Below are 19,029 nucleotides of genomic sequence, written 5' to 3' on the forward strand. Positions count from 1 at the left end.
ACGCTACGCGCTTCCACGAACTAAGTTTGCTTGTCCCGCACCTAGTTACCCCTTCCCGCCGAGCCATCGAGAAGTTTCTTGGGGGTCTCCCCATGGAAATTCAAGATTTTGTATGGGCCAGGAACCCAGCAACCCTCTCTGACGCCATCGAGTTGGCCGCTGTGCTCAGCGACAACCATGTCAGGGCAGGAACTCTGTTCCTGCGGGGAGCCGAGAAGACCAAACTCACCAAGACTGTCCCAGAACCAACAGAAACCAAGCCAGAACCCTCAAACCGTAACAACCTCAAGCGTAGGCGCAGACCCAATCATCAAACCTACGCGCTTACCAACCCGCTCGTTGTCCAGCAACCCGCCTACCAACCTCTAGTACACGCTCCTAACCCACTGTCAACTTACCCAACACCCCCTGTAGTCCATAACTATGCCTTAACCAATCCCGCACTCCCTACCCCGTCAACTAAGAAACCTTACACAGGAAACCAACCCTTTTGCCCAACCTGTAGACTTCACCATCCAACTCAAGTCCCGTGCCGACAATGTAACCGATGTGGCCGTACTGGTCACACTGCTGAGAACTGTAGAGTCCTTCCCGCCAACCCAATCGCGCAAACACCACCAACTTACCCGCTAAACCCACAACCAACATACCCTAATCCACGACCCAGGTCGTGCTATAACTGCGGTGACCCCAGTCATTTCCGGAACGCGTGCCCGAGACTGCAAGTACAAATTACGCAAGCTAATCCGGTTAACCAAATTTCAAACCAAGTGACGCGCGGACGAGCTTTTAATATAACCACGCACCAAGCGCAAGCGAATAATGACGTGGTTAATGGTACATTTTTACTAAACGGACAATATGCATCTATACTTTTTGATACTGGCGCCGATAGAAGTTTTATTTCTCGCGCATTTGAACAAAAACTTGCGCGACCGCGAGTAAACTTAAACGAAAACTTTTCAGTTGAATTAGCTAATGGTGAAACTATTTTAATAAACTCCGTGATCAAAGATTGCACCCTTAACCTTAATGAACATGATTTTCTAATCGACCTCATTCCCATGCCTCTTGGAAGTTTTGATGTGATTATTGGAATGGACTGGCTCTCGCAAAATCGCGCCGAAGTAATCTGCGCCAAGAAGTTGATTCGCATTCCTCGGGAAAATGGTCAAGATCTTCATATCTACGGCGAGAAACCATCTAACGGTCTTAAACTTATGTCATGCACTGAAGCCCGAAGACTTTTACGAAAGAAATGTGTCGCGTTCTTAGCTCATGTGGTCAAACCCGATGAAGGAAAGAAGAAACTTTCTGAAATTCCCATCGTGCGTGACTTTCCTGAAGTCTTTCCCGATGATCTTTCTGGTTTACCTCCCGCTCTGGAAGTCGAGTTTCGTGTTGATCTTGTCCCTGGTGCATCCCCCGTAGCCAAATCTCCTTATCGACTTGCACCCGCTGAAATGCAAGAATTAGCAAGTCAACTTCAAGAGTTGATCGATAAAGGATTCATTCGCCCTAGCTCTTCGCCGTGGGGTGCTCCGGTGTTGTTCGTTAAAAAGAAAGACGGTTCGTTTCGCATGTGTATCGATTACCGCGAGCTGAACAAGCTCACCATTAAGAACCGGTATCCCTTACCGCGTATTGACGACCTCTTTGACCAACTCCAAGGTGCCTCTTGTTTCTCCAAAATCGATCTCCGTTCTGGCTATCACCAGTTGCGTATCCGCGAAGAGGATATTCCCAAGACTGCTTTTCGAACCCGCTACGGTCATTTTGAATTCTTGGTCATGCCCTTCGGTTTAACCAACGCACCCGCTGTTTTCATGGATCTAATGAACCGGGTGTGTAGATCTTTCTTGGACCAATTCGTGATCGTGTTTATCGATGACGTTCTGGTGTATTCCAAAACCAAGGCCGAGCATGAACAACATCTTCGGTTGGTGTTGCAAAAGCTTCGAACCGAACAACTCTATGCCAAACTCTCCAAGTGTGAGTTTTGGTCGGACGAAGTACAGTTTCTTGGTCATGTTGTAAACAAGATGGGTATTCATGTCGACCCATCCAAAATTGAAGCAATCAAGAACTGGATTGCACCGTCCACTCCTACCGAAATCCGTTCCTTTTTGGGCTTAGCTGGTTACTACCGGCGATTCATTTCGAACTTCTCAAAAATCGCCTTGCCTTTAACAGCATTAACGCACAAAGGCAAACCGTATATTTGGGGCTCTAAGCAAGAAGAAGCTTTTCAAACGCTCAAGCAATTGTTGTGCGAAGCTCCTGTTCTAGCGTTACCTGAGGGTACTGACGACTTTGTCGTTTATTGCGATGCCTCCAACCAAGGTCTCGGTTGTGTACTTATGCAACGAGGCAAGGTTATCGCTTACGCGTCTAGGCAACTCAAAATTCATGAAAAGAATTATACGACTCACGACCTCGAACTTGGTGCAGTTGTATTTGCCTTAAAAATCTGGAGACACTACCTCTATGGGACTAAGTGCATCATTTACACAGACCATAAAAGCCTTCAGCACATTTTTGATCAAAAGGAACTTAACATGAGACAACGCCGATGGAACGAACTCATCAGCGATTACGATTGTGAGATCCGATATCACCCTGGAAAGGCTAATGTGGTAGCCGATGCGCTCAGCCGAAAACCCAGTCAACTCAACTGTATCTTGCCGCGCACGCAGCTTCACTTCGCGCCGATCCAAAGCGATCTTGAATCGCGCATTCGCGACGCGCAGCGCGCATCGATCAGCAAAGGCAACCTACGCGCCGAGTTAGCGTGTGGTGCAGAAGCGCATCTAGTCCCTAACCTGAATGGAATTCTCTGTTATCTCAATCGCATCTGGATCCCCAATGATGAGAATCTTCGCTCTGTCATACTGAGTGAAGCACACAAAACTCGGTATTCCGTTCACCCTGGTGCTGACAAAATGTACAAAGATTTGCGCCTTTCTTATTGGTGGCCTGGTATGAAAAAGGATATTGCTGTGTTCGTAGCTAAATGCCTAACTTGTTCTAAGGTAAAAGCTGACCATCAACGCCCATCTGGTTTGCTCGAACAACCTGAAATTCCTACGTGGAAATGGGAAAGTATAGCAATGGACTTTATCACCAAGTTACCCTTGACCGCAAGCAAACATGATAGCATTTGGGTAATAGTGGATCGATTGACCAAGTCTGCCCACTTTCTGCCCATTCGTGAAACCTACCGTGTTGAACAACTTGCGCATCTATATGTCAAGGAAATTGTTTCCCGTCATGGTACTCCCTTGAGCATCATATCCGATCGCGATGGCCGTTTTATATCTCGCTTTTGGAAATCTCTCCAATCTGCGTTAGGAACTCGTTTGGACATGAGTACTGCATATCATCCTCAGACTGACGGACAGTCTGAGCGAACCATCCAAACCCTTGAGGATATGCTTCGATCTTGTGTTCTTGATTTTGGAGGTAATTGGGATTCACACCTACCTCTGATCGAGTTCTCTTATAATAACAGCTATCATTCCAGCATCGGTATGGCCCCATTTGAAGCACTTTACGGTCGAAAGTGCCGCTCACCAATTTGTTGGAACGAAGTGGGTGAAGTTCAAATCACAGGACCCGAACTAGTTCAAGAGACAACCGATAAAATCGCCAAGATCCGTGATCATCTGCTGACTGCCAGAAGCAGACAGAAGAGTTACGCAGATCGCAGGCGGAAGCCTCTCGAATTTCTAGTGGGTGATCTTGTTCTCCTCAAAGTGTCGCCCTGGAAGGGTGTTGTCCGCTTTGGGAAGAAAGGTAAGCTTGCACCTCGTTATGTTGGTCCGTTCAAGATTCTTGCGAGGGTGGGAAAAGTTGCCTACAAACTGGACCTGCCGCCCGCGCTCAGCAATGTGCATCCAACGTTCCATGTATCCAATCTCAAGAAATGTTTAGCTGACGAGAACCTCCACAGACCACTTGATGAAGTTCAAGTTGATGAGTCTATGCATTTCGTTGAGAAGCCTGTTGAGATTATGGATCGCGAGGTGAAGCAAACCAAGCGCAGTCGCATCCCTATTGTCAAAGTTCGTTGGCAGTCCAAGCGCGGAGCCGAGTTCACTTGGGAAAGGGAAGATCAGTTGAAGATCAAGTACCCGCACCTTTTCTCTGCGCAACCTACTTCGAGATAAATTTCGGGACGAAATTTCTTAAAGTAGGGGAGACTGTAGCAACTGCCCTAATCCGACCCGACCCAGGTACCCGTTTTCGAATCCGATTCTTTTTATGATTTAAAATTTGATTATTAATCTTTGTAAATTTAACATTAAATAAATTATATATATATATATATTTTTATATTACTTACTAATAATAATAATTTCTTTTCCGCCGACCCGTCCCTTTCTTCCTTCTCTCCGCCGTCCCGCCTCCCTTTTTCTCTCTTGTCGCCGTCCCGCCCCTCTGCTTAACCTTTAAGCCTGAAACCCCTTTTTCTCTTAACTCTTTGCTTGTCCTTTGGTTCTTCCCGCCTAAAGATGTCTGCGCAGCTCCACGCGCCAGACTCCTTACAAGGAAGCCTGCGTGAAGACCAGTTGTTCCTGCGATACGCGAGGCGAACTGTTCCCGCGACGCGCAAAGGATTGTAGTTCTTCCCGCGGCGCGCTAAGAATGGTAGTTCTTCCCGCGGCGCGCTAAGGATTATAGTTCTTCCCGCGGCGCGCTAAGGATTATAGTTCTTCCCGCGGCGCGCTAAGGATTGTTCTCTGTCTGCCTTCACCCTCGCGCGCGCGCTCGAGTCTTCTCGCGCTAGACCTTAAGTCTTTTCTTCAGTTTATGCCAGCCTGTATTCTTTTGAAATATCTTATCTTTTGTTTGAGCACTGTAGGTCAGTTCCGACATCTGTCCGAAGAGCCACTTTCGGCGCAGCATGCGCACCAATCCTATTGGTTGACAGAAAAAGTGACTGACATAATCTTTTGAAATCTTCTTTTGCATGTCTTGAACAGTGCTTTATCTGACACCTCCCATGCTTTGATCTGTAACCTGTCAGCTTTTCCCCATCCCCTGCAGCTGCCGGCATATCTTTTAATATCTTTTGCTTTTGGTTTCTTGTGCTTTTTAATATCTTTTGCTTGATTTGATAAGATCTTTTCCCCTTTCAAGGGATTGTGTTCCCTTGGGTTTTCCTATAAATTAAGCTGATTTCTTGTTTATTAACACTACACACACTACAACACTCCCCAAATCTCTCTCCCTTTGTTCCTCTGCAACGCCACTCCTCTCTTTGCCTCCGTCTTCTCTTCTGTTCTGCCCAGAATCTCGGTAAATATAAATATATATATTTTAATTTGTTTAACTAACAAAAATCGATACTTACTGCATATATTCAAGACACAAAAACCAATCGTTGAACCAATAACCTCTTATTTATAGGTTAACTTGTGCTTGTTTAAAAGTTGGTTCTTGCATTATCTTTCAACACACCTTTTACAGGTGAGTAATCTCGTACTTAATCCCCTTTTATTTTTAACGTTTTGGGATGTTCATGTGTTCGTACAACTTGAGTCTTAAACTTGTTTATGAAATTTATGTGCGCAAAACCCCATGTGTTATGGACGTTTACTTGGCTGTTTATTTGTATGTGTGAATCATTAACCGCTTTGTTCGGCCTATTCCGAAGTTTTCATGGATCCATTAGATGAACACGGGAGACCTATCGTTTACGGTTTTCTTGTTTTGTTTACACATGCACGTATGATTAATTGTTTTTGTGCTCGATTGGGAGCACGGATTGAACTATGAGCTATGATCTATTTAGGCTTGATCACAATCTGATTACACCCTATGTTAAACCCCAGTTAAGCACATGTTGCGCGCAGTGTTTGTTATTATCTATTTATATCTATTAAACTTGATTTCTCACCGACACGCAAGTGTTGACGTTTTATTTTAACACATGTTCAGGTTTGCTGTAGCTGCTTTTGGGAATCTCAAGGACACGTAGGATGTTTTCTTTTTCTTTGGACCTAGATTAAAATGTAACAAGACAAATTATGTTATTTGAATATTTTAAGTTATGATATGATTTATGTCACTTTACGATTTGTGTTCTGCGCGTGCGCAATGAAAATGTATTTATTAAATATTGACACCCAAATAGTGTCACGAGTAATGAAACAATACGTGGCGCCCCGATGTATAATCCGCCATCGGTCGGGGTGTTACACCCCCCCCCCAATTCGGTCGTTGGTCCACCTCAATTTTTATATCTTTTTCATTTTTTAGTTCCGGTACCGTAGTTCTGGTACCGTAATGTACGGAATCAAAACCGACCGAATTTGTGTCAAGTTACCGCCTCAATGCTCGAGACCATAGCGCTTGGGTTTTACCACCGTCTGGGTTTGCCATCTTTTTCATTTTTTAGTTCCGGTACCGTAGTTCTGGTACCGTAATGTACGGAATCAAAACCGACCGAATTTGTGTCAAGTTACCGCCTCAATGCTCGAGACCAATGCACGAGTGAAGTTTGCACCAAACCGCAATGCTTTTCCATCCCGTATTTGAACCCATGTGTCATCTTGCATCCGATCGTGCTTGTCGATTTTTAATTGAATATACCTAGCTAAGCATCGCTCATCATATTATAAATAGTTAATATGATTCATGTATTTTCATTTACCTCACCTAGTTTCAGCTTTAAAGAGAATCTGGTTATGAATAAAAAAAAATGATTGAAAAGTTGAGTTGACAAACATGCAAGACAAATGAATTGATTGAAAAGTTGAAATAGTGGGTTATGGATATTATATAAAATTATGAATTTCGCATTAAAGTTTTTACTAATGAATATTATAATGGTCCTGTTAGGGACAACCCCACACCCTATCAATACGGCCCGTATAGTTTTATACGGGGCGTATTGGTTGGTTTTTCTAGAAAAAAACATCAAATTTGTTTTTGTTTTATTATCAGAAGGGGCGTATAGTTCTGTACGTCGTCTCTAATATATATTTTTTTAATTTATTATTTGTTGTTATTATTGTTATTATTATTATTTATTATTATTATTGTTAATATTATTATATTACTGTTATAATTCTAATGAGGGTGTTGTAACGTCTCGGATTCTTTGTATTTGTATTCATTTAAGTTTAAACCGATCGGGATCGTAATTCGGATCTTTCGAACTATTTAAAACTTGTATTTATTGGTATTTAAACTTGGTTTAACTTATTTTATTATTTCATAACTTTCAATTATGCCAAATGTCCCTTAGAAACCTTTAAAATCGCTTAAAAAGACTAAATATCGCATTTTCGGGAACTACCGGCTAAAGTCAAACATCTTTGACTAGTCAATTTCTCATGCTTCTGGTCGGAACCGACTTTCGTTTTAGAAGACTTTTATTTTTGTAACAAAATTTTAAGGCTACTGACCAAAACCCGACTTCCGACTCGCTGTTTAGATTCTGGTCAGTATCAGCTCGCTTAACCGTTTAATTTAACATAACCGGAGTTCTAAACATCCGTTTGTATCGATTCCAGTGGCATTTTAGAACCTGAAACTTTGAGATATGATAATATAACTAAAAACGAACTTAATGCCGCTGGAATCGATCCTAACGGATGTTTAGAACCCCGGTTATGTTAATAACAACAATAAATAATAATAATAATAATAATAACAATAATAATAACAAATAATAAATTAAAAAAATATATATCAGAGGCGGCGTATAGGGCTATACGTCCCTTCTGATAAAAAGACAAAAACATAATAAGACAAAATTGTTGGTTTTTTCTAGAAAAACCAACCAATACGCCGATATACGGGGCGTATTGATGGAGTGTTTTTGCAAAAGAGTGGGGGGGTGGCTGTAGAAAATCCCTATTATAAAGGGCAAATTCGAAAAATATATCAAATAATAAGAGAGAAACAAAAAATAATCTAGCTTACAAAAACTTTCAATGATAATCCAACCAAAATTATCGGCGCCGATGCATTTGGTTTCGCGTTGATGGTTTTCAGCCGCCAAAAAAGTGTAGCCCGTGTAAAGAGACTGACACAATCCGCTATTTTTGTATTCAAATCTATCTGTCCCGTTATTTTTTGTGTGAAAATTGTCTACGTGAAAACCATCTCCTTCGTGATGTTTGGTTCTGAAAAAAGTTAAAAATTGTGTTTTTTCAAATCGACGTCGACAGTTTTAATTGGATTATATTGGAAAATTTTCAAAATTTGGATTTTTTTTTTGTTGTTGGTTTTGCTTTTATTATTTGAGAATATGCCGTATCAAATATTTGACATAAGTGGTATAGCGACGGTGTTGACGCATGGAAGCAAACAAATAAACTAGAAAAGAAATCAACAGGTCTCAGTCACCTTTGGCGGTTTCAAACAGTAGTAGTCGTAGTAGTTTGTTACACCAACCAGTCAACTGCGACCCCCAACCCCCCTTCAACCTTCCTTCGATCGCCATCATTAATCTCACTGTAATCATTTCCTCTCATTCTCGTAGCATACAAACAACAATATCAATATCAATATCAGTATCCATTTCAAATCCCTAATTACCAATTTCACACCAACAGTTTGATGTGATACTTTCTCGTTGCTTCTTCACTTCTACATTGTTGCTATTTTACGCCATTTTTGACGTCAAACTCAAAGATCTCACTGGAAATTAACGCCTTCTACTGTCGGTATGACTGTTTAAGTAATTTTACAATGTTTTTGACGTGAAACTAGTCGAAAATTAACACCTAATTCTCACCGGAAGCCGGTTCTAGCATCGGTGTAAGCGTACGAGTATTTTACAACGTTTTTGACGTAGCTTTTTGCGTGAAATACAGAGATCTGAGCTGAAATCGACACCTAATTTCTCACCGGAAGCCGGTTCTAGTATCGGTATGAGTGTTTTGAGTATTTTCAACGTTTTTGTCGCAGTATGGATGTGTAATCGAGTTTTGACCTGAAGAGTCAATATAATGGCCGCTGGTCCCGCAAATGAAGGATTGAAAGAGAGGTTGCAGTCTGCTGTACAATCTGTTCAGTGGACGTACATTATTTTCTGGCGATTTTGTCATGATAAACGGTACGAATATCTTCAATATATATTATATCTACCTTTTATTTTGCTTTTGCTTCATGATTTTCAATTATTTTGATTTGTTTTGTATGGATTCAATGGTTAGGGTTTTAGTATGGGGAGACGGTCACTACAACGGAGTGATAAAAACAAGGAAGACGGTGCAGCCGATGGAGGTTACCACGGAGGAGGCGGCGTTAAGCAGAAGCGAGCAGCTAAGAGAGCTTTATGATTCCTTAGCTTCCGGCGAGCAGCAGGTGACGGAGAACCAGCAGATGGCAGTACGGCGGCCATCGGTGGCGTTATCGCCGGAGGATCTGACGGAGGCCGAGTGGTTCTACCTAATGTGTGTCTCTTTCTCCTTTGCTCCTGGTGTCGGGTACGTCGGTTACATAAATTTCATTGCCAAAAATGGTGGAACTGAAGCTTATTACAGTACAGTTCTGCGTCTGGTTCTAATTATTATTATTTATATTGATACATTTATATCACTAGATCTGTTATTGTCATTGGGGTGGTGGCCCAATAGTAAAGACAAGGTCTCTTAACACCAAGTTTTTGGGTTCAAGTCCCACTACTAGCAAAGAAATTTACCTTTAAAAAAAAAATCACTAGATCTGTTGTGGTTCCAATGACAACCTGTGGATTTGTGTAACTCACAATAATCCATGCAGAGGTTTCTATAACCATACTTAGGCTGTCAGTTATGAGGTGCGGTGCGGGTGGGGGTGGTGGTTGTGGAGACTGGAGAGTGTAGCGGGTGTTAGGGCGGCGGTGGTTTTGTTTTTCTTAATTTTAAGTTTTAGTTAATATACAACCAATGATTTTACATCACCTCATCTTACAATCATATTTTGCCGTGTAAGGCAACGTGATGAACTCACATTTCACCCTTAACACAATAGATTACCTTAATTCGGATAAATTACGCCCATGGTCCCTAACAGCCATGGCCGATTCATAGTTATCAACATATATGGTGCTCTTTAAGCATCCAAATCGAACTAATAGGCCGGATTAATTAGATATACAATTTGAAACTTGAGACCAACCGTTCTACATTTATTAATAAAAACATTTTACTCCAGAATATAAAGTTAGGTATAATTCATAAGTAATCCTTATCACTTTTGGAAATTTAATAACAGAAAAAAAAAAAACCTTTTTTTTCTAAAACCGCAAAACTAAAGCAGTAAACCTACCAGTTCGGTTTGTATCTTCCGAAAATCATAGTTATAGGTTAGGCCAAAATTTGATGTTGAAAATTGGGTACTTAAGGTTATGATTACATAATTGCAGATTAGTGGGAGAGGCATATGCAAAGCGAAAAGATCTGTGGCTCAGTGGTGCAAATGAAGTAGATAGTAAAATTTTTACTAGAGCTATTCTTGCCAAGGTATGAATTAACAAATTGGATTAAATTAAATGGAAATTAAACCAACATTTTTTTAAAGGCGGGGTTCATTAAAAAGATCTCTGGCTCAATTGTATGAACTCATAAATTGGAAATTGAACCAAATAGAATAAGGTATAAATGTGGGATGAAGATAAAAACTTAAATTGGAGAGGTAACCAAGATATGGGACCAATGACAGTCTTTTTAACTTTTTGCCCGGGGACCAAGGCATGGAAGCCGGAGATTGTCGAGGATGCACGGGTCAGGCTTTGATGGTGGATTGGTGGGGTGTGTACTTGTTTTCTACCATAAAATATTAATTTGTTTAGGTTAAGATAGATGAAATCGTAAAATTACACAAACAAGTTAATACAAAATCGATGATACTAGAACTAGATTGCGACATTTGTTATTGTACTTGGTTGTATTAAAGAAAAGATCCTTCTTTTTCACCTAACCTAGATTTGAGGATCTAATTTATCTTCTTAAAGCATTCACAATTAAACCATCCGCAGCCATAGTGAGGCGTTTTGGAGGGGAAACCGCACCAAATGACAGGGAACACCGTCTCCCCCCTTCCAACGTTTTGGGGTGTTTTGTGTCCCAAAATATCTTCTAGCGTTGTGAAGAAAACGTTGAAGTTGGAAGGAGGTGGGGCCGGAATAAGGTGTTGACCAATGGAGGAGGGAAGACATTTCCCCCCTCTCCACTACGGATGATCCAACATACTTTTAAATATTTTTTGTCTCCTTATTATAGATGCTATAACAATTCTTTAAAAAGGAGTTTTCATCGCCTTATAAGAACTGATACTCGGGTCACATCATGTATCTATTTTTTGTATTGAGCTGTTTTCAAAATGATCTTTTATCGTATTCACGTACATGTGTTTTTTATACTAATAAAATAATGATACAATAGGTTGACTCAAGTGGGGTTATATACAGGAAAATGGGCGACTTTCTGAGTTTCGCTTTTGTACATCTTTTTGAAACTTGAATAATTTGTCTAAAACAAATAATATATCAAATATGTTATTTTCCATTTCATTATCAAAGTTATAACACTCGTTCCAAAGAGATTTGTCATTGAATCTCTTTCCTTTTCTCACTCACATCCAAATAAAGAGTTGTTATTTTCTTGTTTTAATTATGACAAGCTACAAGTTTGAAAGTTATATACAACTGATGTTAAAAAGAGTATCACAGTTAAATTATAATCGTGTTTAATGAAATCTTAAGTATTTTTAATTAATATATTTGATATTGTAACTTTTATAAGTGAATATAACTTTAACTTTTTAAAATTACACACATAAAATTATAACAAGTTAAAAAATACGTAAAATCTGAATTTCAAATTAACTTTTTAATTATGTCATAAAACTTTACACCTTGAATTTGTATTATGGTTACTATAAAATTTTTAGATTTTTTATCACGATAATATCTTTAGCTTGAATTGGTATAATGCCACCAAGTCTTCTACTCATCATTACAACTTTACGGCCTAACTTTTTTATGATGTTATTGAATGCTGCTTTCCTGGATCTTGTACTAGAGTGCTTATATACAGGCAAGTCAATTCAGTTACCCCTATATTTATTTACACACTCATCGTATTTGCAATTGTTGCTTAATGCCCACCACCGTTTTTGCAGACGGTTATATGCATCCCTCTGCTAAATGGAGTCATTGAGCTTGGAACAACCGAAAAGGTTAGTTGAGTATAAGGTCATGTGTTATACTAGGTGAGCGTGACGGGAGAGCTTGTTTCGTAGGACTTACACTCCCAGAAAGATAATGCTGGGTGTGAGTGATGAATGATGAGCGGGTACTCCTTGATTTTGATCATGGAAGTGGAACATTCCTTTTAAGAAAAAGATTAATATTCATTTAATAATTATATAATAAGTGATGGTTAAAAATAATCGACATTATGGTGCTGTTTGTTTCTAAAACGTTTGCAGTCTGCGGCCCACATTTACAGGCATCTGTAAAAGAAGAGGTGGACCAAACCTCGATAGTCTGTAAGAAAAACACTGTTTGTTTTTTTAACATCTGTAGACTTATAATATGAACTGGTGGTGGTGTAGGAACTGTGATAGTGGATGGTGGTGATGGTGCTGGACGGTAATAGTGGTAGTGGATAGCGGTGGTGGACGGTGGATGGTGGTGGTGGACAATGGTGGTGGCGGTGGTGGATGGTGGTGGTGGACGATGATGGTGGGCGGTGGTGTGGCAGTGGTGGCGAACGGTGGGTGGTGGTGGGGGTGGACGGTGGGTGTTGGTAGGTGGTGGTGGTGGACAGTGGGTGTTGATAGGTTGTGGGGTGTAACCCTCTGCAGACCTTAAAAGAAGAAGTTGATGGTCCAAGTCTGCACTGAGAAGACAGACTTTTTTTTAATGAAACGTTTTCGAAAAGACAAGTAGTCTGCAGATTACAAGGTCTGCGCGTGGTCTGTAAGACGCAAACAAAAGAACATGCGCACATACTTTTAGAAAAACAAATAGCCTCTAATTGTTTACAAAGAAAATTTCTAATCACTCACTATATATAATGCATGTGATTAACTTAGAGTGTCTTTCCTATTTACGTATTGCCTACCTGACGATACTCATCACTCACTAAGTATAATGTATATCTTAGCCCTTTTGAGATGACAGAATAGACGAGTAAATGAATTGAGTAACAAGTGTTTTTCTCATCATGATTATATATTATTATGTTTTTTTTTAACTCTATACCGTTGATAATAAAAAGTATTTAATTATACATATAACAATTTGAAACAATGAATTATAACTTGACCGATAACAAATTTTCATTTCTTTTAATTTAATTTCCACCACTTCTATTATAAATAATATAATTCTTTAACTCATTTTTTTTTAAATAACTATTCATTTATCATTTTGTATTGTTTGCTCTAATAACTTTTTTTTGTTATGTGTAAAAAAAAATTTTAATACACAACTATGCTAATTTTTTTTGTCAGCAATATGGTATAATGTTATTGAAAACAACTTTAACACCTTAGATTGTAGATATACACATATAAAATTCTCAATCGCGTCATGTGCAACATCTATAACTAGTTCATCTCTAATAGTTTAATGATTTTTGTTTTAACTGAACTCATGTTTGCATATATAGGTAGAAGAGACTAATGAATACCCGTTTTTGCATATGTAGGTGGAAGAGACTAACGAATTCATCCGACATGTCAAACTTTTCTTTACGATCGGAAATGACAACCTCATTCGCCCACCACCCAAACCCGCCCTTTCCTCTCATTCTTCCAACACCACCTTTTCTTCTTATCAAACACCCGATACAATGAAACTTCCGGACAATACATATTCCATGGATGAAGACGGTGATGATGAAGAAGAAGATGACTATGTTAATGATGAGGGTGAAGACGTAGGAGATGCAGAAAATGGGCCGGATTTCGTGAAAGAAACATGCCATATTTCGAGCTTTCAAAAGCCTTACAATAATAAAGATTCAACGGTTGCAATCACGGAGACCGATGAGCTATTGCAACTTGGGATGTCTCCGAACATGAAGTTCGCTTCACCAAATGATGATTCAAATAACTTGGATTCTCATTTTAACTTGTTAGCAACAAGCCTAGACGATTCATATAGAGCTGAGTCAACTCCCGGATGGTCAGATAATTTTGAGTTGCACAACCCGTCAAACATTCAATTACACACATCAGGTATCAAATGCTATTTCATGTATGTTTATTCATAATATTATAGAAATAAAATATGTCAAAACTAAGAAACCTTCCTGTCCTAAACACAACAGCGATACCTTTATTTCGTAAAGATATTATGAGGAATTTTCATATATCCTCTCTTTTTCCTGTAAATTAAAATTTAAAATATGAGTTTTCTATGCATAATATATAACACTTTGTATGCATAGCCTAAAAGATATGTTATTACAAGTTTAGAGAGTAATATATGACACTTGAATTTATGTTTATTAGATTTTAATAATCCCTATTGTATTGGCCGATAATAATCTCTATTTATTTTATCACCACTGCGGTCCTAAATTTAAAAAAAGTTGGCCCTCAATGGTCCCCCGTTAAAAATGACTTAACAGCGTTATACTTTTTTCTGAATTTCAAACTAATGTTTTAGGGCTTTTAATCGGAAGGAGGATACAAGTCGATTGATGTAAAACTTAGGTCGAAACGGTGATCCAGACGACTTGATTTTTGTAAATTGTAAGTTCAAACACCCGAATTGATGCATTGTTCCCCGTTTCGAACGAAGTTTTATATCAATCGACTCGTATCCTCCTTCCGATCGAAAGCCCTAAAACATTAGTTTGAAATTAGGAAAAAAGTATAACGTTGTTTAGTCATTTTTAACGGAGGAACATTGTGGGGCAACTTTTTTTTGGGACCGCCAGTGGTGATAAAATGAATAGGGATTATTATCGACCAATACCAGTTAATAAGAATTATTAAAATCCAATAAACCCCCGAATTTATTATACAACATTCTGATAGCCTAACATCCAAACTTGACTCAAAATTTTCATGTTCGGTTTTAATATATTTCTCCACAAATCATTTCTCACATTCCATTTATGTTCATAAATCAAACACACCATATACCATATGGAGTGTGTTGCATCTATTGTTGTAAAGAACACTTATTTCTAAAATAGGTTTAGATAACATATTATGAGAAAATAAGTGTTTAGTAATAACTCGACTTGAACAGATTTAGATAACATAATCAATTTGGAAATAAACTCCTAAACAAACATGAATATCATTTATAATGGTATTTTATGAACATCATATCATATACTGATATACATCATATCATATTTATACATACTATTAACTAATGTGATAAACCTATCGATAGCTTGGACACATTTAATATCATCCAATAAATGAACATGCACGTCAAAAGGATATCAAGTTGTCAATAATTGATGAATGATTGTAGTCACAAGTGTCATAAATAGATTGCAACAAGTTAGTTAAATCGGCCACAAGAAAAAGTTATGGGCCGATCGACATAGTATATACCGAAATGTTGAATAAGATTTTATGTATGAAATAGTAAGGGTTCAAATCCGGTAACTAAAAAAATATAATTTATTTATAAAATTAGAAAATTTTTGGAGCAGTTGTTATGAAAATAAATAACAAAGTTAACTGACTTAAACATATAATCTAAAACAATTTTATTTTTAATTAAAACATGCATGGGATCTCACGTTCAAAACTTGATTCAACCGGGGTTTTCTCACAGTATTGGACTAGTGGGTTTGCCTCATCATAATGTTTTTATACGAGTTTGGACAGTGTATTAGGGTAGTCTCAAAGTGTTAAAAAAACATGTATATATATACTATATATAATACATGAGTCATGCACAAATTAAGACGTCTTTTTAAATAATTTAAAACTTATAATACACTAGACAGGTGTTCGCGCCAAACAGCGGAAAACATAGACCGTGGTAATCACATAAAAAGTTTATGGGTGTTCATTGTTCGGTTTGAAACCGTAAAATCGTTCAAACCAGTCTTCAGTTTGATTTCACAGTTAATTCTTGGCCGATTGTTTTCAATTTTCAAAGGTTATGTTTTGGTTTTCGACGACAAAAAACCGTTACTACCAGCTTGGCCCACACTTTAATTAAAATCATCAAAACAAGACCGTAAACACCCCTATGTACGTAAAATGTTATTTTTTAAACTGAAAAAAAAAAAAACTATAACAATATTATACTCAAAGTAGAGATAATAATATACTTGTTTTTATGGTGTAATTTTTTTTAAATACTAAGTAAGAAAAAGGCTATTAACATTTAAAATCATGGGGGTAATTGGGTTAAAAAGATATAAGTAAAAGATTAAGAGTCATTGTTGTAAATATTCTTTAAATTTACGCATCTAATTATAGTTGACGGGATAATATTATAACTATATTAAATAAAATTGAATAATAGTGAGTTTTAATGTGACAATGACTATTTTGCCCTCATTCAATTTAATACTATATACAATATTGCTAGTAAATCCTTTAATGTAAAATAGTCTTAATTTGCCTCTATCTCCTATATTATATATAGGATAGGATAGATAACGTACACATTATATAGCATTTAAGAAAATGACAAACTTGTCTATTAGAAAATATGACTATAAATAGTTACAACATTGCCCTCTCGCTTTACTCAAATTTTGTAAGTTAATTACAACTTTGTACCTTTATCTTTAGCAATGTATTTGTTTTAAATTTAATTGTTAACTAACTTCCCACTAATGATTTTCCAGTGACCGTACGTAACATTTTCATATGTTAATATTTTTTTTTAAAAAATTGCATCATAAAAATGAGCATTTTATTGCATTTAATTTGGGCATGGTATTGCTATAGTTTATTCCAATTAAAATTAACATGTTACGTATGGATGTTCACAATTTGGTTTTAACGGTTCATAAGTTAAACAATGAGCCAAACCGTCGGCTCGTATTTTTTTCATTGAAAACCGAAACTGAACCGTTAAAAATTCAAACTGAATCGTTACTAATGGTTAGGTTACACACATTAAGCTTCAATAATAAGTTTACCTACCGATCCGGTTTTATATGGCAGATTTTCAATATAAAGCGTAAACCAAACCTTTTGCTATGGTTTGAACATTTGGAAACCAGCTAACCAAATGTGATGATTGGTTTAAACGTTTTCAAACGAACCTTAAACATCCATAACTGTTAGAATTTCCGTTTCTCGACGCATCGCGTAGACATCCGTCTAGTGGAATCTAACATGTATCTTTGGTTTCCCAGCAGAAGAACTAGCACCGGAAGACACTCGGTACTCTAACATAGTTTCAAGCATCCTCCACAACCAATCCACTCGATGGTCCATGTCCACGTCACACTCACACACACCATCACACCACAACTCCATCCAATCATCCTTCTCCACGTGGACATCAAACACACAACACTCCCACCACCTTCCTACCACATCCCAACGAGTCCTCAAATACATCCTCTTCACCGTACCATTCCTCCACTCCACCACCACCACCGACGAGTCCGTTGCATCTCGCCTACGCAAAACCACCTCACACGACGAGCTCAGCGCCAGCCACGTCCTCGCAGAACGACGCCGTAGGGAGAAGCTAAACGAGCGGTTCATCATACTTAGAACACTGGTACCACTGGTGACTAAAATGGACAAAGCGTCAATTCTCGGTGACACCATCGAGTACGTGAAGCAGCTGCGTAAGAGGATACAAGACCTGGAGGCGCGGTGTCGGTTGGAGGATGATAATAACAACTCTAAGAGGAAGGTTAGAGCGGTGGAGCCTGGAAGGGCGGTGCAGGTGCAGGTGCAGGTGCAGGTGGAGGTGTCGATTATTGAGAATGATGCGTTGGTGGAGATGCAGTGTAGGCATAGAGACGGGTTGTTGTTGGATGTCATGAAGAGGTTGAGGGAGCTTGGAGTGGAAATCACCAGTGTTCAGTCTTCTGTGGATGGTGGGATGTTTTTGGCTGAGATGAGAGCCAAGGTAATGAAATGACTTTGTTGATCCTGTTACTTTTCTGGTTATTTGTATTTTGCAAATTTTGAAAGTAAACTAGAATTCGTATTCTTAAATAAAAATTAGAGTGGATTTGATTGGCCTGAATTAATTAAAAGAAAATAATATAAATAGCTTACACTTTAAAACATGATATAAGTGAAATTTATATAGGTGAAATGCTTGTATTTTTTTTTATACAAGAATTATGCACTTTAAATAACCGGGTTGGTTTGAAATTCATGGATTTGAGTTTATTCGAGTTTGAATTGAAGACTGAGTTCACAATTCAGTTTAGACAATATGTGATTTGAATATTCGAAACACGAATTCAAATATTATTCAAGTTCGGTTTGAATTGGATTCGGTTTTGTTAATTCCAATTCGAATATTTAGTGTCAAAAGTTTTATTTTACAAGTTTTTTCTAATATATGTTTGGGTTAATTTTTCAGGTGAAGATGAGGAAGGGTAATAACGGAAAGAAACTTAGCATAACGCAAGTAAAGAAAGCCATTGATCAAATAATATCTCCCTTGTAATTAAGACAATGATTTTGTTAAGAAAAACGCTTTATTTTATGGTTGGTTTTATAACCACAAACAATTAAAAATAATGAATGTTTAAGTTCATTCACATCAGAATGCTTCCAGTTTTAGCACCATTGTCAATAAGTATTAGAAATGTGTTTGCTACTGATTTTTGCACCAACTGTTTGTTGCCTTATGCAAATATACTGATTTTTGCACCAACTGTTTCTTGCCTTATGCAAATATATTTAGTTATGACAGGCTCTAATGAGCCAAGTTGTAACACCCCAACCCAAAACAGGCTGACGTGTCATTATTACAGATATCATAAACCAAACACAATCTATTTAAAAGGAATAAAAATAATCCAAGTGCAACCAACGGGTTAAAACCAAACCGAAAGAAAATCTTAAGTCCAATTTATTAAATGTGAAAATAAATAAAAGTCTTTATTC

The 19,029-nt window shown here is 38.1% G+C and overlaps 1 protein-coding gene across 1 annotated transcript; it reads left to right on the plus strand.

Moving 5' to 3' along the window:
- Window positions 1-8,957: 8,957 nt before the first annotated feature.
- Window positions 8,958-18,586, plus strand: LOC143625814 (transcription factor BHLH42-like). Its single transcript, XM_077096053.1, has 8 exons — window positions 8,958-9,073; window positions 9,174-9,446; window positions 10,367-10,463; window positions 12,024-12,038; window positions 12,124-12,180; window positions 13,659-14,190; window positions 17,304-18,034; window positions 18,500-18,586. Exons 1-8 carry the CDS (start codon window positions 8,967-8,969, stop codon window positions 18,584-18,586), a joined length of 1,899 nt encoding a protein of 632 aa, XP_076952168.1. The 5' UTR covers window positions 8,958-8,966.
- The last annotated feature ends 443 nt before the right edge of the window (window positions 18,587-19,029 follow it).

This window comes from Bidens hawaiensis, unplaced genomic scaffold (assembly GCF_021521415.1).
Source record: "Bidens hawaiensis isolate Kalapana, Puna unplaced genomic scaffold, B.hawaiensis_p1.1 tig00004242_1, whole genome shotgun sequence".
Taxonomy (NCBI): Eukaryota; Viridiplantae; Streptophyta; class Magnoliopsida; order Asterales; family Asteraceae; genus Bidens; species Bidens hawaiensis.

Coding starts and splice junctions, on each gene's coding strand:
- LOC143625814 (XM_077096053.1), top strand. CDS start 8,967: ATGGCCGCTGGTCCCGCAAATGAAGGATTGAAAGAGAGGTTGCAGTCT. Junction 9,074..9,173: donor CGATTTTGTCATGATAAACG/GTACGAATATCT, acceptor TTCAATGGTTAG/GGTTTTAGTATGGGGAGACG. Junction 9,447..10,366: donor TCCTTTGCTCCTGGTGTCGG/GTACGTCGGTTA, acceptor ACATAATTGCAG/ATTAGTGGGAGAGGCATATG.